We start from the raw sequence: 27,580 nt of genomic DNA, 5'->3' as shown, positions 1-27,580 counted from the left end.
ACCACCAACTTACCATCCTGAGACAAAGCTGAGTATAGCCCGCAAAGATCTCCGCCACGGCACAACCCAAGGGGGGGGCGCCAACCCAGACAGGATGACCACATCAGTGAATCAACCCACTCAGGTGACGCACCCCCTCAGGGACGGCATGAGAGAGCCCCAGCAAGCCAGTGACTCAGCCCCTGTAATAGGGTTAGAGGCAGAGAATCCCAGTGGAAAGAGGGGAACCGGCCAGGCAGAGACAGCAAGGGTGGTTCGGAGACTACATCCTCCATACAAGACTCTCTCTTTTTCCCTCCCTCCCTCTCCTTGCCTTGTTGCATATCTGTCCTCCCTCTCCCTCTCCCTGCCTTGTTCCAGATCCCTCCCTCTCTGTCTCCCTCCCTCCATACTTCTGATCATCATTGTGAGTGAGCTCAATTTCAACTATTTATTTGCTTTATTTGCCGGGATCAGCGATAAACAACAAACACTATTAAGACGGTCAATCAATATAGGAACATCAGTGCTCTCCACACAATAGATTTATACTATCTGCCCCAGCTACATAAATCACATATTCATACATTAAATTAAAAACCTGATTGATAGAGGTGCAAGAGAGAGTGTGTACAAAACCGCACGATGTAAAAAATATTAAATATTATTTTGAGGGGACATTTTGTTCAGAGAGACAGAATGCCAAACAAATATTTTTCTTCGATAAGATATATGTCCTGCTTCTTGTACTTTTCCTTGTTGGTCAGATGTTTAGAAGTTGTTGTCTATATACACTGAGCGTACAAAACGTTAGGAACACCTGCTCTTTCCATGACATAGACTGACCAGGTGAATACAAATGAAAGCTATGATCCCTTATTGATGTCACTTGTTAAATCCACATCCCTCAGTGTAGATGGAGGAAACAGATGAAATAAGGATTTTTAAGGCGTAAGACAATGGAGACATGGATTGTGTATGTGTGCCATTCAATGGGAAAGACAACATTTTTAAGTGCCGTTGAATGGGGCATGGTATAATGCAGGCCTGGGCAATTATTTTCCATGGAGGACCACATTAGAATTTTTTTTTTTTTTTGCCATAGCGGGCCAGAATCATATTATTAATCATATTACAGGATTAGACAGATATATCTACTGCAAATCACGTCCAGATATGCTACTTATTTTACATGCACAGAAATAAACCACATCCATGTTCTCCTTTTGGTAGGTATTTTCATTATTAAACATGCTATGAACTACACAGAGGGAAAAGTACACTGTGATTTCAGCATCACAGACAGAACTCTTGTTAACGGGTATGCACAAAAACACAAGAGAGAGAGCACAACATTACATGTAAACTACTCAATTAAACATTCTTTAATGAATTTGCCCTCAACGAATGGCTTGCTATGTTAAGCAATTTTGTGGGACAGTACACAGCTAGGTCTCGCAATTCCGTTGTTTGATGAATGCAGTTTTGTGAAAAGTCCTTGCTGCTTTTGCAACTGAGAAAGCAACTCTTTCGATGAACTTGCCCTCTGCATGCTTTGTCTGGAAGAGTCGGGACAAGTTGTGGTCTTTCAAGACTGCGATGCTCTCTTTGCACACGAAGCACACAGCTTTCCCTGATACCTCAAAAAAGAAATATTTTGATGTCCACTCTTGCTGGAACCCCCAACATTCATTGTCTACTTTCCTTTTCTTTGAAAATCTTTGAAAAACTAATTTTTGCGCAATTTCTAGCTAGCTATTATTTGTAACTGTGACGTGTGTGTCAGTTTGTCAGTCAATGTCTGTCCTCGTGCAGTTGTTATTTATACGTGCCTTCAAAATAAATGTCCCACAAGCAGTGGGAGTTAAATCATTACACAAAGGCGAGAATTCATTGGGCTTTAAAATTTGAATAAAAAATACGTTTTTCAGAACTTTACTATCGCAAATTCTTTATGTGATTTGAGCTTAATTCCTCGGGCAGTATTGAATCAGGTCGCGGGCAGTATTGAATACGGCCAATTGGCCGGCCATTGCCCAGGCCTGGGATAATGTGACATCGCACCGGTTTGAGTGTGCCAAAAACGTTTCAAATCAAATCAAATTTTATTTGTCATCTGCACCGAATAAAACAGGTGTAGACCTTACAGTGAAATGCTTACTTACAAGTCCGTAACCAACAATGCAGGTTTAAGAAAATACAGAAAAAAGGTACGAGATAAGAATAACAAATAATTAAAGAGCAGCAGTAAATAACAATAGCTTGGCTATATACAGGGGTACCGGGACAACTCCAGCTCTGTTGTGTTTTTCACACTCAACTGTCACACCCTGACCAACCAAACATAGAGAATAAAAAGATCTCTACAGTCAGGGTGTGACTCGGGTGGGAAACTCTATGTTCTGTGTTTCTATGTTTTGGCCGGGTATGGTTCTCAATCAGGGACAGCTGTCTATCGTTGTCTCTGATTGGGAATCATACTTAGGCAGCCTTTTCTTCCTTTTGTATTTTGTGGGTAGTTGTCTTTGCTAGTGGCCTGTATATCCCTAGTAAGCTTCACGTTAGTTTTTGTTGTTTCTTGTTTTGTTGGCCACATTTATAATAAAGAAAGATGTACGCTCACCATGCTGCACCTTCATTTCCACGGCGACCGTGACATCAACAGCTTCCCTTGTGTATCACGAATGGTCCACCACCCAAAGGACATCCAGCCAACATGGCACAACTGTGGGAAGCACTGACATCAACATGGGCCAGCATCCCTGTGGAATGCTTTTGACACCTTGTAGAGTCCATGCCCCTACAAATTGAGGCTGCTCTGAGGGCAAAGGGGGTGCAACTCAATGTTAGGAAGGTGCATTTGCACCTACAGTATTCCAAATTGTTGTATTACTTTACTGATAAGAATATAGGCATTGCACAGGAGGAATTTCAAGGTTAAAGAGCGAGAGAGAGAGAGAGAGAGAGAGAGAGAGAGAGAGGTATAAAGGGGTGAAGATAGAGGGCAGAAAGAGTGGGAGAGAGAAAGAGAGAAATATGGCAGCATCCAGGCTGGGCCAGATGGAGGGAAGAAAGGATGGAGGGAGGGAAGAGGTGACTGGAGGGAGAGAGGATGAGGGGGGGGGGGGGTCTGCCAAGGACATTTAAGAGAGCTGTCAGAGAAAGGTGATCTACTGAGCTCCCTGTCGGTGGCTAAACCTACACACCAAGCAAGCAGCATGTCTCTGTTCCAAACGGCAGCCTAATACCCTACAGTACGTAGCCTTATGGGTCTTGCACAAAATTAATAAACTATAAAGGGAATATGCATGGTGCTATTTGGGAGGCAGCCCATGTGTATGAAGTGTGATCTCAGCACTCAGCCCAGGGCTCTGGAACCCTGGTTCACAAACGTGCGAGCATGTAAGCACACACACACGCACATGCACACATGCATTCTACACAAACACACACACTCACATACAGTACCAGTCAACAGTTTGGACACACCTACTCATTCAACGGTTTTAAATTATTTTTACTATTTTCTACATTGTAGAATAATAGTGAATACATCAACACTATGAAATAACACATATGGAATCATGTAGTAACCAAAAAAGTGTTAAACAAATCAAAATATATTTTATATTTGAGATTCTTCAAAGTAGCCACCATTTAGCTTGATGACAGCTTTACAAACTCTTGGCATTTTCCCAACCAGCTTCACCTGGATTGCTTTTCTAACAGTCCCACATAAGGACTTTCCACATATGCTGAGCACTTGTTGGGTGCTTTTCCTTCACCCCGTGGTCCAACTCATCCCAAACTATATCAATTGGGTTGAGGTCGGGTGATTGTGGAGGCCAGGTCATTTGATGCAGCACTGCATCACTCTCCTTCTTGGTCAAATAGCCCTGATACAGCCTGGAGGTATTTTGGGTCATTTTCCTGTTGAATACCAAATGATAGTCCCAATAAGCGCAAACCAGATGGGATGGCGTATCACTGCAGAATGCTGTGGTAGCCATGACGGTTAAGTGTGCCTTGAATTCTAAATAAATCACTGACAGTGTCACCAGCAAAGCACCCAAACACCAAACACCTCTTCCTCCATGCTTCATGGTGGGAACCACTCATGCGGAGATAATCCGTTCACCTCCTCTGTGTCTCACAAAGACACTGCAGTTGGAACCAGAAATCTCAAATTTGAACAGATTTACACTGGTCTAATGTCCATTGCTCTGGTTTGTTGGCCCAAACAAGTCTCTTATTATTGTTGGCGTCCTTTAGTAGTGGTTTCTTTGCAGCAATTCGACCATGAAGGCCCGATTCATTCAGTTTCTTCTGAACTGTTGATGTTGAGATGTGTCTGTTACTTGAACGCTGTAAAGCATATATTTGGGTTGCAATTTCTGAGAGTGGAAACTCTAATGAACTTATCCTCTGCAGCAGAGGTAACTCTGGGTCTTCCAGTGGCGGTCCTCATGAGAGCCAGTTTCATCATAGCACTTGATGTTTTTTGTGACTGCACTTGAAGAAACTATCAACGTTCTTGAAATTTTCAGAATTGACTGACCTTCATGTCGTAAAGTAATGATGGACTGTCGATTCTCTTTGCTTATTTGAGCTGTTCTTGCCATAACATGGACTTGGTCTTTTACCAAATAGGGCTATATTCTGTATACCACCCCTACCTTGTCACAACACAACTGATTGTCTCAAACGCCGTAAGAAGGAAATCAATTTTAAAAATGTACTTTTAACATGGCACACCTGTCAATTGAAATGCATTCCAGGTGACTACCTCATGAAGCTTGTTGAGAGAATACCAAGAGTGTGCAGAGCTGTCATCAAAGTAAATGGTGGCTACATTGAAGAATGGCAAATATAAAATACAGTATATTTAGATTTGTTTAACAGTTTTTTGCCTTCTGGTCGATTCCATATTATTTCAATGTAGAAAATAGTAAAAATAATGAAAAACCCTTGAATGAGTAGGTGTTTCCAAACTTTTAACCAGTACTGTATGCACATACTGATCTAAAAATACACACACACGGGGTGACAATTTAGTTGTCTTGTGGTGCAACAGCGTGGGACTATATATTAATGTATGCACTCATCCAGAGCAGTTTGCAGGGCAAGAACGTATTAGAATTCAGCCTGGTGAACTGCACTGTGCTTCCAGTAAATAGGGTGTGCAGTTAATAGTCAATTGTATGGCCATTTATGTCCCTTCCGACCTGGCCATCTAGTGCCTGCACTCTCCATCCCTCCCCAGTCCATAGCAGGCTAGTTAGCCAGCAGAGTGAGAATCACCGTGCCAGAGGGTTCACTGCATGGGGACCATTACTAAAGCTTAATGATATGAGAAGTGTTCTCCCTTTCACCACCCTGCACAGAGGAGATTCATCACAGCATGAGCACAGTGTGTGTGTGTGTGTGTGTGTGTGTGTGTGTGTGTGTGTGTGTGTGTGTGTGTGTGTGTGTGTGTGTGTGTGTGTGTGTGTGTGTGTGTGTGTGTGTGTGCGTGTGTGCGTGTGTGTGTGTGTGTGTGTGTGTGTGTGCGTGCATGTGCGTGCATGTGCGTGTGCATGTGCGTGTATGTGTGTGTGTGTGTCTTTGTGTTTGCAGTCATACAGTTGTTGATAACGGAGCTCAGAAGAGATTCATCAAAATGCTGTAGCACTAGACAGCCTACCACTATGAGAGGGACATTTCTTCCCACCGTAGGAAAACTCCTGAAAAGGGACTTCCGCTATTTTAAGATCAGGATAATTCCCACAGGGGAAGTGGCATGCAAGGTCTTAGAACGGTGTCTATGAGTGTGGGTGATAGATTCAGGGGTTTATTAGCTGAGTAAGGGGATGATCGGGAATTGATGGAGGGGAAGTGGATTTTACGTCACACACACACACACGTTTCCCATGACTCAACTCACTCAGGACCCAGATTCCGCGACCGAGTCAGGAAGTCCTACTATCATTGAGCGATAGATTTAGAATGGTGTGTGTGTGCGTAATACATTGTTTCCAGGGTTTTTCCTGTCTGACGTTTGTCACTATGTCTCCCTGAGGAAAAATCACTCTCTAACTGAAAGATGCCTCAATCACTCAACCATAGATATACAGTACCTTCAGAAAGTATTCATAACCCTTGACTTATTCCACCTTTGTTAAAATAATAATAACAACAACAACAACAATTATCACACATATACACACACAATAACCCATAATGACAAAGTGAAAACATGTTTTTAGAATTTTTTCAAATATATTTAAAATTAAATACATAAATATATATTTACATAAGTATTCACACCCCTTTGCTATGACACTCCAAATTGAGCTCAGGTGTATCTAATTTCCTTTGATCATCCTTGAGATGTCACTACAACATGAATGGAGTGGACATGAATGGAGTCCACCTGTAAATAGTTTTTTCATCATTTAGAAAGAACCCCACCTGTCTATATAAGCCCCACAGTTGACAGTGCATGTCCGAGCAGAAACTATACCATGAAGTCCAAGGAACTGTCCATAGATCGCTGAGATAGAATTGTGTCATATCTGGGGTAGGGTAAAAACCTTTTCTAAAGTGTTGAACGTTTCCAAGAGCACAGTGGTCTCCATCATTTAGGAAATGGGAAAAATATGGAACTTCCCAGACTCTGCCTAGAGATGGCCGCCCGACCAAACTGACCAACTGGCAAAGAAGGATCGTGGTCAGGGAGGTGACCATGAACCCAATGACCACTCTGACAGAACTACAGAGTTCCTTGGCTGAGATGGGAGAACCTGACAGAACAACAACAGTCTCTACAGCACTTCACCAATCTTGGCTTTATGGTGAGTGGCCAGAGAGAAGCCACTCCAGAGAGTGACAGCACTCCTGGTGTTTACAAAAAGGCATGTGAAAGACTTTGAGATCATAAGGGAAAATATTGTGTGGTTTGATGAGACAAATTTAACTCTTTGGCTTGAATGCAAAGTGCTATGTCTGGAGAAAACCAGGCACAGCTCATCACCAATCTAATACCATCCCTATTGTGAAGCATGGTAGTGGCAGCATCATGTTATGGGGATGCTTTTCAGCAGCAGGGACTGGGTGACTGGTAAGGATAGAAGGAATAATGAATGGAGCCAAATGCAGGCACATCCTTGATGAGAACCTGCTTCAAAGTACAAACAATCCTAGACTGGGGGGTGAAGATTTATATTCCAACAGTACAATGACCCCAAGCATACACCTAAAGCAACACCGGAATGGCTTCAGAACAAGAATGTGAAATCCTTGAATGGCCCAGCCAAAGCCCAGACTTGAATCACATTGAAAATCTGTGGAAACACCTGAAGATTGTTGGTCACTGCCGCCCCCCATTTATCAAAATGTGGAATAAGTCAACGTGTATGAGCACTTTCTGAAAGCACTGTATCCCAGTGTCCCACATAAATAACATTGTAACCAGCCACATGGGAATAGCACACAGAGTAAACCTGGACTGCAGGTAAGTTCCAACACATTTTGCTTACATTCTTTAATGTTGGCTTGTATATCGACCCTACAAGTTATTTTGAACTTTGCTGTGCAGAAACAATATGAATGAACTTCCATCTGGAGATGTTATATTTTTTGCTTACATAATTTTACAGAAATGTCCTGTTTTCAAATGATAAATTATACTACTTTTACAAGTCTGTAAGAATAGTGTGGAACGATCAAAATGCTCTATATATTATTTATGTTCCAAATAATTTTCTTTATTTGATAGTTAATTGACAAGACATAAGGATTTACACGGTATGTTAAAGACAATAACAGTACACACACACACACGTACACAGACACACACACACACAGTGTATAACAATATATTACAGAGGTACACTACATGACCAAAAGTATGTGGACACCTGTTCGTCGAGCATCTCATTCCAAAATCATGGGAAATAATATGGAGTTGGTCTCCCATTTGCTGCTATAACATCCTCCACTCTTCTGGGAAAGCTTTCAACTAGATGTTGGAACATTGCTGGAGGGACTTGCTTCCATTCAGCCAATAGAGCGTCAGTGAGGTGGGGCACTGATGTTGGGCGATTAGGCCTGGCTCACAGTCGGCGTTCCAATTCATCCCCAAGGTGTTTGATGGAGTTGGAGTCAGGGCTCTGTGCAGGCCAGTCAAGTTCTTCCACACCAATCTCGACAAACCATTTCTGTATGGACCTCGCTTTGTGCATAGGGGCATTGTCATACTGAAACAGGAAAGGGCCTTCGCCAAACTGTTGCCACAAAATTGGAAGCACATAATTGTCTAGAATGTAATTGTATGCTGTAGCGTTAAGATTTCCCTTCACTGGAACTAAAGGGCCTGAACCATGAAAAACAGCCCCATACCATTATTCCTCCTCCACCAAACTTTACAGTTGCACTATGCATTGGGGCAGGTAGCGTTCTCCTGGCATCCGCCAAACCCAGATTCTTCTGTTGGACTGCCAGATGGTGAAGCGTGGTTCACCACTCCGGAGGACATGTTTCGACTACTCCAGAGTCCAATGGCAGCGAGCTTTACACCACTGCAGCCAACGGTTGGCATTGCACATGGTGATCTTACACTTGTGTGCGGCTGCTCAGCCATGGAAACCAATGTCATGAAGCTCCCGACGAACAGTTCTTGTGCTGACGTTGCTTCCAGAGGCAGTTTGGATCTAGGTAGTGAGTGTTGCAACTGAGGACAGACGATATTTACGCTTCAGCACTCGGTGGTCCCGTTCTGTGAGATTGTGTGGCTTACTGCTTCACGGCTGAGCCGTTGATGCTCCTAGACGTTTCGTCTTCACAATAACAGTACTTACAGTTGACCGGGGCAGTATTAGGTGGGTAGAAATTTGACAAACTGACTTGTTGGAAAGGTCCCATCCTATGAAAGTGTCACGTTGAAAGTGAGAGCGCTCTTCAGTAAGGCCATTCTACTGCCAATGTTTGTCTATGGAGAATGCATGGCTGGGTGCCCAATTTTATACACTAGTCAGCAATGGGTGTGGCTGAATTAGCCAAATCCACTAATTTGAATGGGTGTCCACATACTTTTGGATACAGTATATAGCATATATAGGTTTACTAAGTTATGACCTCAGTAGTTTGTGTGTTTTAAGCGTCCCAACCACACTGGCTTTAAATTATGGTGGGAGACGTCCTTGAAGAAGTGAACGTCTCATTTCAGTGGGGAGTGCATACAAACACAAGCGTGCGAACACACACACACACACACACACACACACACACACACACACACACACACACACACACACACACACACACACACACACACACACACACACACACACACACACAATAAAACACACACAAATGCATGAGCGAACACAGACACACACACACACACATAGAGAGAGAGACACACACACCACACATCTCATTTCGCTATGGGGTCTCAGGGAGGCTAGGTCATCAGAGCATGACCAGGGAATTATACAACTGCAGACCAGCAGCAATAAACCTGCAAAGGCACACACACATGTGCGTGTGTGTGTATGCGTGTTAGTCTGATCAGTGTCTGAGCAGCACCGACTCAATTCCAATCACCTCACTTAGCTCTCTGTAGATAAATTGTGACTGCAGAGAGAGCAGGATCACTCAGTGTTATAACACTGTTTGATGTAACATTGCTTAGTTCACTGGAGGGTACTGCCATTCTGAAGTACAAGCCTATGCCTTGTGCAAATGTTGTGTTTCTATTATTCTACCCACAGTCTGTGATATGTTCCTTGAAAATTGAGAGCAGAGAGATTCTCTTATCTATAAAAATTACCCTGAGGTGGGATTTCTACTGCAGGTAACATTTCACAAGATGCTACCCTAATTGAAATAGTGGCAAACTGGACAGACCAATGGCACCTGAGCTGCAAAAAGTTTTGAAGCCTATATTCGAGTGGAATTCATTTTCACATGGATGTGTTTTTTTCTGCGTTTGGATTATTGCCATTACATATGAGGGGCAGACAAAATGCTTTGATTGGTGAAAACGGTTAACATATAGCCTATATTTGGCTATATAAGATGTAAAGAGTAGAAAAGTTTCACAGATTCTGTACGCACGTATGAATCATGATGAGGTTGAAATGTAAAGGCATTGAAGCATCCTCTTAGCATCCCCGAATAACCATCGCATCTCACAGTCCCCGGTCCCCGCTGCAACTCATTTAATATTTCAATGAGCACCTGAGAAAATCTACACTCCACGCGCCCACGTCTCCCTTTCCGCACTATCCATTGGCTGCCTCCTAAAACTTCACGCACATGTCTGCCGATTGGTTTAAATCTGACACAAGTGATTTCATAAAGCTTTTCTTTTCTAACTAGTGTAAATGGATGAAGAAGTCTGGTACCCAAGAGACACTTGAAGTGGCTTGTCTCTACAGAATTTGCTGACTCGTCCCCTCTTACTCTTTCTGGCGCTGGAGGAATAGTTGCGTCGGTGTGTCCATGTGATTGCGAGTGAGTACCCTGGGTCTTTTGACGGTTCTGCGGCGGTAGGCTACTGTACTTAACTGGACGGCGCGCAGATAGGATGCTCTGAGTGCGTCTGTGGAAGTTTAGCTCGTCATCATTCAACACAGTGATATTATGTTATATTCTATCATACGAGCGCATGGCCAATGATGTGTTGATATGGGTTCTATTCTAAGCTTGTACAATATGTTCGTGGTAGGTAGGTAGTTAGGTAGGCTACTAGACTACAGTATAAAGTTGATACCCAAGTCAAAGGTTTGCGGGATTGGGTAGCCTATATGCAATATGCTGTAATGTTCAGTGATGCTGAATAGTCGCTGCAAAACTTTTAATTTGTGTGTTATATATATTTGATATAGGATAACAGTTGTTCCAAAGCTATTTGCAAGATAATATATTATGGATTTGAAAGTAATGTCTGTGCAGACTATATCATTTGTATCTAGGCTAGAATGGATTTATTTATTGTAATGATTACATTAATTCATTAATGAATTAATGGTTGATGAAAAATAACATCTTATAACCCCTATCCTAACCCTCAAGTTAACCCTTACCCTTACCCTTATCCTAGCCCTAACCTTAACCTTTACCCTAACCCTAACCCTCATTCTAAACCTAACCCTAACATTAGCATATCAACAGATGGTATGTAGAGCATCTACAATGGACTATCCAAATAGTGTGTGACTCATTATTATCATTATTTGTATTTTTTTATCGAGCTAATCAGTTATTCATTATTTTTCAGAGCTAATCAGATGTGATTGAATTGCAGTGAAATATTTAAATACATTCGTAGTTTGTGCTGAGTGTCAAGTTGGACCTATGAGAGCAGTAAGTGTTGTAATTGGCCATTAGTATGATTGTATAAGTGCCTTGGCTCTGATTTGAAGATGGTGTGTGTTCGTGTGTGATGAGGGCTCTTGCTGCTTTTCACTTTTTCAGAAAATCTCCTGATGAAGTAGCATTCCTCTAAACTGTTGATTGGTCAGAATGATTATGACTAAGCTCAACTCAGTGTGTCTGGAACAGTTGTAATTCACTGATGGCGGCTCTCTCCCTTTCCCTCTCTCGTGTGTGTGTGTGTGTGTGTGTGTGTGTGTGTGTGTGTGTGTGTGTGTGTGTGTGTGTGTGTGTGTGTGTGTGTGTGTGTGTGTGTGTGTGTGTGTGTGTGTGTGGGGGGGGGGGGTGCAGTAATGGTGTCCTTCACAGAGAGGAGCCTCCATACAGCGTGTTGTGTAAGTGAAGATGCTGGTGCTGCATGGGGCTCTTTGTCGCAGTCTTATCAAGATTTGAACATGGCGTGAACACTTGCTGATGTTTGCATACTGTACTGTAATGGCCTCTTTATGGCCCCATAAATAAAGTCCAAAACTTCTCACCATTTTAAACGACAGTGTTCCAATCTGTCAAATCATCTTATTTTGTTATTGAGAGTGATATTCTATTGTATTGAAGGAGAGAATTTGGTTATTTTCCATAGAGAAAGCAGGTTTTGGACTATATTTCTGTATTGTTCACTGATGTCCGAGTTGTTGGTTGTGTGAGAGTGGGTTTTGACTTAGTCGGCATATCAGTAACTGAGGTTACTCACAGCTCAAATACAACCATGATATATCATATATGACAAACATATTTCATATGAGTCATAGGTAAGTACTTTAGAACTTCCTAAACTCTTGTAGGGAGGGGTGTGGAGAGCAATGTGATAAGGGACGTCCCAGAGAGTGTAATGTGTTTTACTGCAGTGCGAGGTAGTTGAGAAACAGGCAGAAGCCGCTCAGATCTGTCCTTGAGGTACAGTAGTACCGTAGAAGCCTAATGTACTAGCAGGGTCCCGTTCTGTCCTCTCTGCTCCTCTCCTGTTGTGAAAGAGCTGGACTGGTGAAAGCAAAAATACTTGGTAGACGTTTTGTTGTCCGTGCAGGGGAAGGAGAAATGAGAAGAAAGATACTTTTTAGACTGTTGAGATTAACACAGTTCCAACTCTTGGATAAGTGCAAATTAAGAAAGGAGGGGAAGAGAGGATGCCACGTTAGACCATTGAGATGCAGCTGCTGTCTCATTGCAGCAGTAGAGCTTGTGTAAGACCTCTGTATTGGTTTGGCACCAAGCTAGCTTAACAAAGGATCTAATAATAAATCAAATCAAATTTTATTGTCACATACACATGTTTAGCGGATGTTATTGCGAGTGTAGAAAAATGCTTGTGCTTCTAGTTCTGACAGTGCAGCAATATCTAACAAGTAATATCTAACAATTCCACAACAAATACCTAATACACACAAATCTAAGCAAAGGAATGGAATAAGAATATATAAATATACAAATATATGGATGAGCAATGACAGAGCGGCATAAGCTAAACTGCAATAGATAGTATAAAATACAGTATATACATATGAGATGAGTAATGCAAGATATGTAAACATTATTAAAGTGACTACTGTTACATTTATTAAAGTGGCCAATGATTTCAAGTCTGTATGTAGGCAGCAGCCTCTCTGTGCTAGTGATGGCTGTTTAACAGTCTGATGTCCTTGAGATAGAAGCTGTTTTTCAGTCTCTTAGTCCCAGCTTTGATGCACCTGTACTGACCTCGCCTTCTGGATGGTAGCGGGGTGAATAGGTAGTGGCTCGGGTTGTTTTGTCCTTGATTATCTTTTTGGTCTTCCTGTGACATTGTGTGCTGTAGGTGTCCTGGAGGGCAGGTAGTTTGCCCCCGGTGATGTGTTGTGCAGACCGCACCACCATCTGGAGAGCCTTGTGGTTGTGTGAGGTTCAGTTGCCATACCAGGCGGTGATACAGCTCACAGGATGCTCCTAATTGTACATCTGTAAACGTTTGTGAGGGTTTTAGGTGACAAGCCACATTTCTTCAGCCTCCTGAGGTTGAAGAGGCGCTGTTGCACCTTCTTCACCACACTGTCTGTGTGAGTGGACCATTTCAGTTTGTCCATTTCAGTTTGTCCCTCACCTCCTCTTAGCGAGTAATATACTTGGAAGCTGTGGGTGGTGTGCGCGCCTCCGCCTCTCCCTCTTCTGCGTTGTTTTGGGAAGGCCTCTCGAATCAGTTCAAATTCCCTGAGTGGGAAAGTCGTATTCCTGGTCATTGTGCTGGTAAGTAGATATCCAGTAATTCTTCCCGGCTGTATGTAATAACACTTAAGATTTTCTGGGCTAACAATGTAAAACAAAATACTGCAAAGTTTCTTGAGGACTAGAAGCGAGACAGCCCTCTCTGTCGGTGCCATCTTGCCGCGGATCCCCCCGGTACAGCTGCTCATTCCGTTCACCAGCTCCGGAGGTCTACGTCACTGGCCTTCTCGGCGTCACTGAATTGGATTCATTACCACCAACCCCGGACTGTCTTGTCTCATTATGCACACCTGGTTCCCTGCCTCCTATCATTATACAACGTGACACATCTTTAATCTTTGTAGTAGGGTAGGAGTGTGCAGCATCAGGTAATTATTAATTGATCAATACATGTACTTTGTTAGTTTGTTTCTATTTAAGTGGTATACACTTAAACTTTCTCACCAACCACTGGCTAACATTGCACCTATAAAACATAACACATTTTCCTTCATATTTTGTGTAGTTATAGTTTTTCAGTCAAAGTTCCATTACTCATCTATCCCTTCCTGTCCTCCCCTTTTATAATATATGTTCTGCCCTCTTATCTATGACAGAGCATTAGCAGGCCTGTAAAATGGCCTGTATTTCTCAGGCTCATCAGTCATTATGCTCGCTTCTAATGGGTAGAAACGGCCACATCTCTTCCCTTCTCTACCATTCATTAACCCAGAGGCGATGAACGCAAGACTGTCTTTGCTGAACGCTACCCTCTTATCACTGTGCTGCCCACACACACACACACGCATGGCCAAGGAGGCTGGTGGGAGGAGCTATAGGAGGACGGGCTCATTGTAATGGCTGGAATGGAATGAATGGAACTGTATCAAACATATGGAAAGCTCATGTTTGACTCCGTCCCATTTATTTAATTCCAGCCATTACAATGAGCCCGTCCACTTATAGCCCTTCCCACCAGCCTCCTCTGGCACGCGGATGTACACATGAATGTACACACACACACACACACACACACACACACACACACACACACACACACACACACACACACACACACACACACACACACACACACACACACACACACATAGATGCAAGCACAAACTTACACATGCATGCCGCACGCCTACACAAACACACACACAAACACACACGCACATAGCTTGTTATTACCCTACCCCGATTACTGGGACAATGATGCCGTTTTATCTCAAATTGAATTGTTGAGGAGGATGTTAAAGAGTCATATATCACCCAGACAGAGGCAAAGCAGAACGGTGTGTGTAAGCACTAAGCAGTGAGTGAATCCACAGCACCAGGGAGCTGAGATGAGAATGGTTCTGTTGTATTACATTAGAAGTGAGGGACTGTGATGATGGCTTTTGGTGTTTATACAGTCAGTTGGTAAATCAAGTTGTCAGCCTTTATAAGGCCATCAGGTTCAGTGTGTGTATGTGTATGTGTGTGTGTGTGTGTGTGCTTGACATTTACAATGGGAATGACCTTCCCCAGTGGTCAAAACTAGTTGCCATTCCTCGTTATGACGCCATGATCAGGTTGTATACTGGTTCTAGAAGACTGTTTTGTTATTGTCTTTTTAGTGGTCAAAATTATTTTTTTATGAAGACATGACGAGAGCCTTGCAACCAACGGGCATAATGTAGTGCAGTGCTACGCATTACAGCCCACAAGAATAAACTAGCCAATCTGTGTCAAGTGATTATGATACCAGACAGCTGCTTCTAGGTTCTCTACTCCCACCCGAAATGAAATATCGAGTATCAGGAGCATTAAAAACCATATGCCATTTGAAATAACTTTATTAGCCTAAATTATATTTTGATAAAAAAAATAAAAATGTCAAAATGTAGGACTAAGTTTTTCCGATGATAATACCCACCAGAGGGCGAATATACAGTACCAGTCAAAAGTTTGGACACACCTCCTCATTCAAGGGTTTTTCTTTATTTTTACTTTTTTCTACATTGTAGAATAATAGTGAAGACATCAAAACTATGAAATAACACCTAAACAAATTAAAATCTATTTTAGATTTTAGATTCTAGCCACCCTTTGCCTTGATGACAGCTTTGCACACTCTTGGCATTCTCTCAACCAGCTTCATGAGGTAGTCACCTGGAATGCATTTCAATTCATAGGTGTGCCATGTTAAAGTACATTTTTACAATCAATTTCCTTCTTAATGCGTTTGAGCCAATCAGTTGTGTTGTGGCAAGGTAGGGTAGGTATACATAAGATAGTCCTATTTGGTAAAAGACCAAGTCCATATTATGGCAAGAACAGCTCAAATAAGTAAAGACAAATGACAGTCAAGCATTACTTTAAGGCATGAAGGTCAAGAATTTTGAAAATATCCTCAAGTGCAGTTACATAAACCATGAAGTGCTATGATGAAACTGGCTCTCATGAGGATCGCCACAGGAAAAAGATGCAGAGTTACCTCTGTTGCAGAGGATAAGTTCATTAGAGTTACCAGCCTCAGAAATTGCAGCCCAAATAAATGCTTCGAAGAGTTCAAGAAACAGACACATCTCAACATCCACTGTTCAGAGGAGACTGCGTGAATCAGGCCTTCAAGGTAGAATTGCTGCAAAGAAACCACTACTAAAAGACACCAATAATAAGAAGAAACTTGCTTGGGCCAAGAAACACGAGCAATGGACATTAGACCAGTGGAAAGCTGTCCTCCAAATTTGAGTTTTTGAAATTTGAGATGTGAAGTAGGTGAACGGAGGATCTCCACGTGTGTGGTTCCCACCATGAAGCATGGAGGAGGAGATGTGATGGTGTGGGGGTGCTTTGCTGGTGACACTGTCTGTGATTTATTTAGAATTCAAGGCACACTTAATCAGCATGTTTACCACAGCATTCTGCAGCGATACTCCATCCCATCTTTCAACAGGACAATGACCCAAAACACACCTCCAGGCTGTGTAAGGGCTATTTGTCCAAGAAGGAGAGTGATGTTGTGTTGCATCAGATGACCTGGCCTCCACAATCACCCGACCTCAACCCAATTGAGATAGTTTGGGATGAGTTGGACCACAGAGTGAAGGAAATGCAGCCAGCAAGTGCTCAGACTGTTGGAAAATGCACACCTGTTAATTGAAATGCATTTCAGGTGAAATGCATTTCCTCATGAAGCTGGTTGTGTTTTTTCAGATTTTTGATGCCATACCTATTATTCTACAACGTAGAAAATAGTAAAAACAAAGAAAAACCCTTGAATGAGTAGGTGTGTCCAAACTTTTGACTGGTATTGTATATTCAAAAACCTTGGTAGCAAGCAGGACAGAAGGTGTCATCGACATCAGCTTTTAGGGTGCAGTTATGAGGTGACCAATAATTGTTGCAAATGAGATCAGCTGTGTTGGTGAATATAGCACTTATTGATGGTTTAATGCGAGATCAACTGGTGATAATCTGGTGGCCATCAACGGTTACAATATGCCTGACACCTTTTCCATTACATTTTGTTATGAAAAAACAAGTATTTACCTGGTTGTAATAGTGACTATTTGGTTTGGTTCTGGTTATAATCTTCTCAACCAGAAAGACAGTTTTCATCCAGAATGTGATGTCAATATGATGTCATATTTTCACCTCCACTGCCCAGCTGTTCCGAGGGTGTGGAGGGTTGCAAAATTATGCTAACTTGACCAAAATATAAAGGTTATCCAGAAGATTTCTGGAATCGGGAAGGGAATATGCAGAAAATGTAGAATTTTCCAACCAGGATTTCCAGAAAAGGAACGATGCTAAAATTTTGCATCCCTAAGGTTGTGATTCTGTCTGCAGGTGATGATGTCCCTGTGGGTGTGTATATTCCTCCCTGTCCTCTCTGCGGCCCAACGGTCAGAGCCCATGTTCTCAGCGGTCACAGAGTCCATGCTTCCTCCAGACTATGACAACAATCCCACCCAGCTCAACTACGGAGTGGCTGTCACCGACGTAGACAACGATGGAGACCTTGAGATGTTTGTAGCCGGGTGAGTGAGTGACATGGTCATAATCAGAACTAGTCAGAATTGATCAGAACCAGTCAGAATGTGTCAGATCCAGAATATGTTAGACATAGGAAGCAGTGGATGATCTGGAGATGTTCATAGCCAGGTGAGTAAGTTAGAAGGTCTCAGAACCAGTCAAAAGAACTTAGAATAACTTATTTACCTTCAGAGGTGAATGTAGCAAGCCAGTTGCCGTGATAAAAGGTTTTTGTTGTTGTACACTCTCCTCAAACAATAGCATGGCATTTTTCACTGTAATAGCTAATGTAAATTGGACAGTGCAGTTAGATTAACACAAATGTAAGATTTCTGCCCATATAAGACATGTCTATGTCCAGGAATGTTTGCTGTTACTTACAACGTCATGCTAATCACATTAGGGCACTTTAGCTCAACAGTCCTGGTATAGGGACACCGTTCCCGTAGAGGTTTGTGTTTCCAAGTCTATACTGTTGTTGTGTAAACAAATTGCATATATGCTTTCACTGGACATCGTCATTGGTTTTGAAAACTATTATTAATAAACAGCACAACGCAGAAGCGTCAATTATTGAGAAAGTGACACACATTTTTACCCATTTATAAAAATAAAAAACTGAAATATCATATTTACGTAAGGATTCAGGCCCTTTAACCAGTACTTCGTTAAAGCACCTTTGGCAGCGATTACAGCCTCGAGGCTTCTTGGGTATGACACTACAAGCTTGGCACACCTGTATTTGGGGAGTTTCTCCCATTCTTTTCTGCAGATCCTCTCAAGCTCTGTCAGGTTGGAAAGGGACCGTTGCTGCACAGCTATATTCAGGTCTCTCCAGAGATGTTTGATCCGGTTCAAGTCGGGGCTCTGGCTAGGCCACTCAAGGACATTCAGAGCCTTGTCCCGAAGTCACCCTTGCATTGTCTTGGCTGTGTGCTTAGAGCTCTGTCAGAGTGACCATTGGCTTCTTGGTCACCTCCCTGACCAAGGCCCTTCTCCTTCGATTGCTCAGTTAGGCCGGGCGGCTCGCTCTAGGAAGAGTCTTGGTGGTTTCAAACTTCTTCCATTTAAGAATGCCACTGTGCTCGTGGAGACCTTCAATGATGCAGAAATGTTTTGGTACCCTTCCCTAGATCTGTGCCTCGACACAATCCTGTCCTGGAGCCCGACGGACAATTCCTTTGACCTCATGGCTTGGTTTGTGCTCTAACATGCACTGTCAACTGTGGGTTCTTATATAGACAGGTGTGTGCCTTTCCAAGTCATGTCCATTCAATTGAATTTACCACAGGTCGACTCCAATCAAGTTGTAGGAACGTCTCAAGGATGATCAATGGAAACAGGTGCACCTGAGCTCAATTTTGAGTCTCATAGCAAAGATTCTGAATACGTATGTAAATAAGGATTTTTTTTTTTATCAATTTGCAACATCTTCTAAAAACCTTTTTTTGCTTTGTCTTTATGGGGTATTGTGTGTAGATTGCTGAGGACTTGTTTTTATTTAATCTGTTTTAGAATAAGGCTGTAACAAAATGTGGAAAACATCAAGGGGTCTGAATACTTTCTGAAGGCACTGTATATGACTCTGGTCAAAACTGTTATAAAACAGCCTATTCAATATACTCTCAATTATGTTTGACCTTATTACATTTATTCCTGCTTCAAGAAAATCCACAAGGGCATGTTTTATAGAAAATTCACAGGGTGGCCAAAATGACATCAACCTTTATGTAGCATTACAGAAACAAACCTAAAACAACCTCTATTCTGTTTAAATTCACTCCTGCCTCAACAAAATCCACCATGACATGCTTCAACAGTAAGTGAAATACAAGGTGGTACTATCACAAATTATGTCTATTACAGATAATTACATAACAAAATGTCTTCTCTGTTATAAAATGTGAAATCCCATTCTGTTTCAAGAGGAAAATTGATTCGTTCTCACAGTAACAGGAGAATCAGGGAGTTTATAGCAGTAAAACGCTTTCTTCCATTTATGGACCTAAGAGACAATTACAGCGATTCCAAGACAAGATAGTGATCTCTCCAATAACCCCAACAAGGTGGGAAAAATGGAAAGTGATCTATCGTTTGCTTAACTAAAGTTTAAATAGGTCCGTAGCTCTTGCTCTTATGTTAAGGTATCTTTACTTCACTGAACTAAACATAGGGGGAAAGGGATCTGTCATTTCTGACCAAGAGGACCAGATTGAGGGTAGGAAGTGTTCTGTCACTCACTTAGCTAAATGTACAAGAAAAGGGGGGAAGAGATCTGTCATTTTCTGAGCTAATGGAAGAGAGAGAAGGGCTGAACAAGGATGAAAAAGAAAGTGTTTTACAGGATGAAAGTGTATAAGGGTGTCCTGAGTCTTCGACAAGTGGTGCTCATGAGAATGGATAATGCTGGATGGCGCTACACTGATAGAGGTTTGGCGAGACTGCAGTATACAGGAGAGTGGAGGGAGGGGCGGAGACAGGTATGGTGAAATTAAGCACTGTCATCCCATGACTATGATATAGTTTAGTGAAGTGTGGCATCTAGTTGAAGTTAAGTGATTGGAAGTTCAATAAAGAAGTGGTCCTTTATTCTTAAAAACAAGATGTTTTGGCATCAAACCTTTCATCAGAGCAGGCTGGTAACCTTCACATTGTCTGAAGATCCCCTTTTCTTCTCCTTTATTCATTATTCATGACAAATGGCCAGATTTGAACCAGGTGCATATATTTCTAAAGGGAACATTGAGGACACAGATTAAATAATGGTGAGATATATAAAAAAGTAAATTGTAAATGAACATAGTTTAATGTTTTAGATTTCATTTTTTGGTGTTTTAACCTCGCTGAAAAACCCTGCCACTTTGGAAGTAAACCTGTCCCTCAGACATAAAATACTGGGACATAGCCTACTGTATACATGTATATCTTTGAGCAGCATTATTATTCCATAGACACATATTTTGACATAGTTCAGTCTCAACCTCTCTCCCCAGAACCAGATCTCACGCGATATTTGGTTCTGGGTTGCCGAGATGAGACACAGTTTAATGTATGTCTATGCTCCATAGAACACATCTATAGTCAAAGTATGAGACAGGTTGTCAGTGAATTCCTGAGGTCAGATAAGGGTGTGTGCTATCCGGGATCCCCGTGACGTCCCTACCAATTGAGGTTGACATTTTAAAATGGTTAAAGTAAGAGTCATGGTTATGGTTCAGGGTAAGGGGAGGGGTTAAATTGAAGGTTTAAGTTTTAGGGTTGGGACGTCCCAAGGATGATGGATAGCACTGATCGTCAGATAAGTGTCCATAAATGAGAGGTTTACTCTGTTTGACCTCCCATCATCTCTCTGCTCCATCTATGGCCTATAGCATCCAGCCTATAACATCTACTGCCTATAGCATCCAGCCTATAACATCTACTGCCTATAGCATCCAGCCTATAACATCTACTGCCTTTAGCATCCAGCCTATAACATCTACTGCCTATAGCATCCAGCCTATAACATCTACTGCCTTTAGCATCCAGCCTATAACATCTACTGCCTATAACATCCAGCCTATGTGTACCGGTGTGTGTATAGCACTTTGTGACATCTGATGTAAAAAGGGCTTTATAAATAAATTTGATCGAATCTAAGTAACATAAAGAATCCATTGGTTTAAGCTTGAGATATCTGTGTTTATGCATGGGCTGTGTCTCAATTCTCCGCATCTGCCTATGTTTCACTGCTGCATCTGCCAAAGTGTCAGAGCTACAGCACTGTTTCAGACCAACAGACATCCGGAAATCCGTCTTCTCACAAAAACAACTAATACTACAAACTAATACCATTCCATAGAAAGGGGAGACTCTCACAAATATGAAGGTGGTTTCTGTTTTGCTCTATGACCCCCACAAGCCTCACGGGACTTGTCTGAAATCAGTAACGCTAATTTGCCAACTTTTGTCTGTAGTGTCCGAACCATTTGGGCTTCAAACGAATATGACCCCAGGGTAGACTTCCACGAACATGATGGTGTCATGGGCCTATAAAAATAAGGGGTTAAATGTGTCAAAAAAACTACAAATATTTCCAAAGCTTTCTTACATTTCCTATATATAAGAAAGACACGTCAATAACGTAATATTATAAATAACTGTTTTAATATTTCTGGGGGATACCTAAAGGGGTCCTAAAATTGAAAATCAAATAGTTAAATGATCCATGGTGTGACCTTCCTAAAACAATTCCATATGTCAGTTTAGAACCCCCCCCCCCCAAACGGCATAGACTTTTAAGAAATAACTTCGACAACCTATAACATCCAGCCTATAACTACTATAGTAACTACACACAGTTTTAGAAACTGACTTTTCTAAGGGAACTCTTATGAACCTTAGATGGGGCTTGAACATTTTTACATTATTCTAAATACCTGAAGGTGTGAGACATAAACTGGTGTTTACTAATACCTCAACTTTAGCTCAGAGGGTTAACACGATCTTGAGGCGAGTAAATAAAAGAAGGCAATTTCTCCCTGTTGTTCCCCCATGATTGATTGATGATTGTAGGTGCAGCCCTATGGGCGACAATTAACTCTTCTTAAAACAGGTACTATTTGCCCGAACAATGCCTCACAAATCTTCAAGTGGGATCTCTCAAAACTTCCTTTAGAATAATGTCCATGAAAAGGTAACGATTATTTATGCAAATATTAAAGTTAACACTGGAACTCTGTGCCCTGTAACTCTGATGTTGCTATTGCCTAGGTCAAAGGGTTTACATGATGTGCAGTCTTTAACTCTGTTGTTGGTCTCTTACAGGTACAATGGTCCTAACCTGGTTCTGAAGTACGATACCCAGAGGAAGAGACTGGTCAACATTGCTGTTGACAACCGTAGCTCCCCTTTCTATGCTCTGAGAGATCGCCAAGGCAATGCCATCGGAGTGACAGCCTGCGACATTGATGGAGACGGAAGAGAGGAGATCTATGTGCTCAATACCAACAACGCCTTCTCAGGTAGACATGCATACACACACAGAGATGCATGCATACGTTTAAGCATACATACTGTACATACACCAGCACATGCACTAATACACACACACACACGAGTACACACACACATACACACGGATCATGTCCTCATCTCTCTTCAGACACAAACACAGAAGGGAGGATCAATATAGCAGAGATAAACATTTCTAATCACAGACTTCATCAGGTAACAGATAAGGACTTTGTGTCGCTATTAATCTTCTGAGAGTTTATAGGACTGACTGCCAAAACTACAATATCACAGCTTTATCATTTTCTCTTTACTTTATTTACCCCCAAAATGGTTGTATAGAATTCTAGATGTTTTATCTTCATTTAAATCTAAAATATTCTCTGTTCTTTTCTTTTCTCTTTTCTTCTCCCCTCCCCTCTTCTTTCCTCTCCTCCTCCTCCTCCTCCACCTCCTCTCCTCTCCTATCCTATCCTCCTCCTCTCCTGAAGGTCGTGCCACCTACTCTGATAAGCTCTTTAAGTTCCGTAATGGCCGGTTTGAAGATTTGTTAAACGACGATATTAACGAACACCGCGATGTAGCCAACCGCTTGGCTGGACGATCTGTAGCCTGCGTAGACCGAAAGGTACAAGAGCCACACACACACACACACACACACACACACACACACACACACACACACACACACACACACACACACACACACACGCTCAGACTGAGAAACACACTCGCACTGCAGAACTCACTATACACAGCTCTCTCTAAACAAATCTGTCTTTCTATGTCAGTTTCTGTCCTTTACACCCCATTACTAAACTCTTATCTCATTTGAGCATATTAACAATAACTCAGGCTTTCTGTTTAGAGTCTCTTCTCCCAGCCCATATTATGATGTGGGTTTTATATTTGTGTTTGTGTCTGTGTGTGTTTGTGTAACTGTAGGTGCGTAGTCATAATTCATGCTTGCTGTGTGTCCCGCCCTCCTCAGTGTGTGTTATGACAGTTCATTAGAAGAGAGATGTGGTGTTCCGTCTCCTCTTTTGCTCAGTGCACCGCTGTAATTACAAAACAATGGGCTCGTTCATTCTACAGACTGACATACAAGGGGAGAAATTATGTCTACACGCAGACACGCATACACACAAAATACAATGACACAGACAAACACACACATTTAAACAAACATGCATGCATGCACACACACACACACACACACACACACACACACACACACACACACACACACACACACACACACACACACACACACACACACACACACACACACACACACACACACACACACACACACACACACACACACACACGGCAATGGATGGCCAGTGTATGGGCCAAATGGAGATAGGCAGAACAGCATATTTCTGTAATCATGACTGCAGTCCTCTCTACTCCACCCCAGGTTGAGGGATAAAGCTGTTACCCAGTGAGGTACAGTACGGACGGTATTAGAATCGATTTTCTGACTGCAGTCTCATCTGACTGGGCATGGGAGAGGAGCCAAGCCCATAGGAAGATATCTCCTTTTAATATGACAATACCTTTACAACGGTCCAAACTCTTAGTCTCCTTGAGTGTGTGGTCTCCTTGAGTGTGTGTGTACTGTGTGTGTGTTTGCGCACGGGCATGTGCGTGCGTGTGTGTGTGTGTTAATTTCATGAGATGGATGAGAGAATAAAGCATTTTCCTTTAGCTGTAAAAATCTACCTCTCCTATACTTTTTGAGAGGACCTTCTTATTCTCCCATCCATAGTTGGAGTTATGTTTACAGCAGTCATTGATGAGCAGGATGTGAGCCCGCCTCATGTAATGGAGATTTAATTTAATATGATATATAATATATACATTATAGCCCCATTGGAGCAGCATCACAAGGTTATAAAAGCCACTGGTTTGAGCAGTTTCTCACAGCAGGAAAATATTCCTGCATTATAATGGATTGACATTTTTGTAAGGGTTGATACATCTTTTGTTAATCAAGTCTGACATTTTCTTAGGTGTAAATTACAAACTTCAGAAGCCTTTTAAACCTTGTATACACTGTTTTTTGACAACATTTGACAACACAGATCAAATTAAGATATAGCACATTTGTATGTGGTAGGAAATTCAACTGATCAATCGACTTCAATTTTGTATCACTCACGTCCCTAACACACTTTATAGTGAAAGACAGTGTGAAAAAAGGGGGAAAAGACAGAGAAAATGTTGTAATAAGGCCTAAGATGTGAACCACTCTGCCTTCTTCCCCCTTTCAGGGGACCACAAAATCACAGTCAAAAGCTCTTGAAGACCACAATTCCCAGAGTCGCAGAGATTTTTTAAAAACATAAAATATGTTGCAGTATGTTTTTTTTGTATTTATGCAGTACCAGTCAAAAGTTTGGAAACACCTAGTCATTCAAGGGTTTTTCTTTATTTTACTATTTTCTACAAGGCATGAAACTATGAAATAGCACATATGGAATCATGTAGTAACCAAAAAAGTGTTAAATAAATCAACATATATTTTAGATTCTTAAAGGTAGTCACTCTTTGCCTTGACAGCTTTGCATACTCTTGGCATTCTCTCAACCAACTTCACCTGCAATTCTTTTCCAACAGTCTTGAAGGAGTTCCCACATATGCTGAGCACTTGTTGGCTGCTTTTCCTACACTCTGTGGTCCAACTCATCCCAAACCATCTCAATTGGATTGAGGTCGGGTGATTGTGGAGGCCAGGTCATTTGATGCAATACTCCATCACTATTCTTGGCAAATAGCCCTTACACAGCCTGGAGGTGTGTTTTGGGTCATTGTCCTGTTGAAAAACAAATGATAGTCCTACTAAGCGCAAACCAGATGGGATGGCAAATCCCATGCTGGTTAATTGTGCCTTGAATTCTAAATAAATCCCAGACAGTGTCACCAGCAAAGCACCTCCACACCATTACAACTCCTCCTCCGTGCTTCATGGTGGGAACCGCACATGTGGAGATCATCCGTTCACCTACTCCGCGTCTCACAAGGACACGGAGGCTGGAACCAAAAATCTCAAATTTGGACTCATATCACAAAAAGGCCACAAAGTTTGGGGGAAAAGAGAAAAAAAAGGTAGAAAGATGAATGTGTTTCGTGTTATTTACTTCTAAATAGACTTCTATCACTCACTCAGAGATATAATTACTCATCTAGACCACTGCATCTTTCTTCGTCTCCTTCAGTGTGTGTGTATTCTGCATACGTGCCTCTGTATATGTGTGTGTGTGCATGCCTCTCCCTGGGAGGGAAGTGCCATCATTTGTCTTTTCCAAACTGATGAAGGGAAGCTATTGATTTAAGACATGTGAAAGTGATAGATGACACTGAAACAGGACCACTTTCAGACAAAGACTAGTGACCGAAAATGAGCTTTGGTATAAAGAGCTATCTTGAAACTATTTACACTTTTAGCTCCAAATGTGAATATTTGATCCTACCCGAATGTCAAAGTTGATTTGTTGACTGTAGTAGCCTCCCTTTTATTTATTTTACCTTTATTTAACCAGGCAAGTCAGTTAAGAACAAATTCTTATTTTCAATGACGGCCTGGGAACAGTGGGTTAAATGCCTGTTCAGGGGCAGAACAACAGATTTGTACCTTATCAGCTCGGGAGGTTGAACTCGCAACCTTCCGGTTACTAGTCCAACACTCTAACCACTAGGCTACCCTGCCGCCCTGCTGCCCCTAAGTCAAACAACGTCACAATGCGAAAGGCCTTCAAAACACGCACACACACATGCCCACACAGCCATTCATGCATGCATGTACGCACGCACGCACGCATGCACACACACACAACCACACACAACCACACACATTATGTATAGTCTCCTGATCTGTAATGACTGGTTACAGAAATGAGCGTGAGTGAAGCATCATTACTGAAAACCACTGACTTTTAACACCAGTAACTAATTTTCAATGGCCTTGGAGCCTGCAGCACTAAATCATAGTTGTGTGTGTGTGTTTGTTTCTATTACCTGAGATGGATGTGCTGAGAGAGTGAGCTGTGACGATCTGATGCTGGTGGTGACATTTACATTCCTTAACAGTCATTTTCCTTTTAGTCCCGCAGTGGAAATGAGATTAGATTGGATTTAGTCACATGCACAGGGTCACAGATGTAGTTGCAGTGTATAGTGAAATTGTTAAGCTCCGAGCTGATTGTCTGGGGGTAGAAGCTATTGCCCAGTCTCTTAGTTTTAGCCATGATGCTCCTGTACTGCGTGCGTCAAAGTGATGGATGCGAGGAGAACAGGCCGTGGCTCAGGTGGCTGATGTCCCGGAGGATCTTCTTGGCCTTCCTGTGACATCTGGTGTTGTAGGTGTCTTGGAGGGCAGGCAGTGTGCACCAAATGCTGCGTTTGGCTGAGCGTACCACCCTCTGTAGTTCCTAACAGTCCGCGGTGGTGGCGATTCCATACCAGGCTGTGATGCAGTCCCACAGTATTCTCTCGATGGTGCTTCTGTAGAAGCAGGCAAATTTCAGCCGAATTTCTTCAGCCTCCTGAGGTGGAAGAGTCGCTGTCGTGTATTTTAAGATAGACTGGATCTTTATATTTGCCATCTGGGTCTTGTTTTAATAATAGTGATAAGACCTTCCTGCTTAGTACCTGAGAGACCATTTCTATAGGATTAATTAAAACAATCTAACAATGGAGCTTTTAGTATATCAAAAAAGCCTTGATATACAGTACCTCTACCCGTGTGCCATCAAGCCCTGGTGTTTTTCCAGAATGAAAGGATTTAATAGCCTCAAAGTTATTCCTCTGTAATTTGGCCTTCACACTGATCTTTCTGTACATTTGTTAATTTTTCCATTTTTTGTTTTATTTGGAAATAATTGCTTACCCTAATCTTCATTCAGTGGGAGAGGATGAGACAGAAAAGAGAACATCTGCTTAAAATATTTAGCTTCCTCTTTTAAAATATAATTTGGAGAATCAT

The 27,580-nt window shown here is 42.0% G+C and overlaps 1 protein-coding gene across 1 annotated transcript in view; it reads left to right on the top strand.

The window, feature by feature from the left end:
- The first annotated feature begins 10,374 nt into the window (after window positions 1-10,374).
- The window catches only part of crtac1b (cartilage acidic protein 1b), a 57,187-nt gene continuing 39,981 nt past the window's right edge, over window positions 10,375-27,580 (top strand). Inside the window, exons 1-4 of the mRNA XM_064933900.1 lie at window positions 10,375-10,476; window positions 17,413-17,603; window positions 22,405-22,601; window positions 23,082-23,218. Coding sequence (XP_064789972.1) covers window positions 17,416-17,603; window positions 22,405-22,601; window positions 23,082-23,218 — 522 coding nt within the window. The 5' untranslated portion in view covers window positions 10,375-10,476; window positions 17,413-17,415. The remainder of the gene's footprint in view (window positions 10,477-17,412; window positions 17,604-22,404; window positions 22,602-23,081; window positions 23,219-27,580) is intronic.

The sequence above is a fragment of the Oncorhynchus masou genome, chromosome 24 (assembly GCF_036934945.1).
Source record: "Oncorhynchus masou masou isolate Uvic2021 chromosome 24, UVic_Omas_1.1, whole genome shotgun sequence".
Taxonomy (NCBI): Eukaryota; Metazoa; Chordata; class Actinopteri; order Salmoniformes; family Salmonidae; genus Oncorhynchus; species Oncorhynchus masou.
The sequence above is the reverse complement of the archived record's forward strand: the minus strand, read 5'-3'. Positions and strand labels throughout refer to the sequence as shown.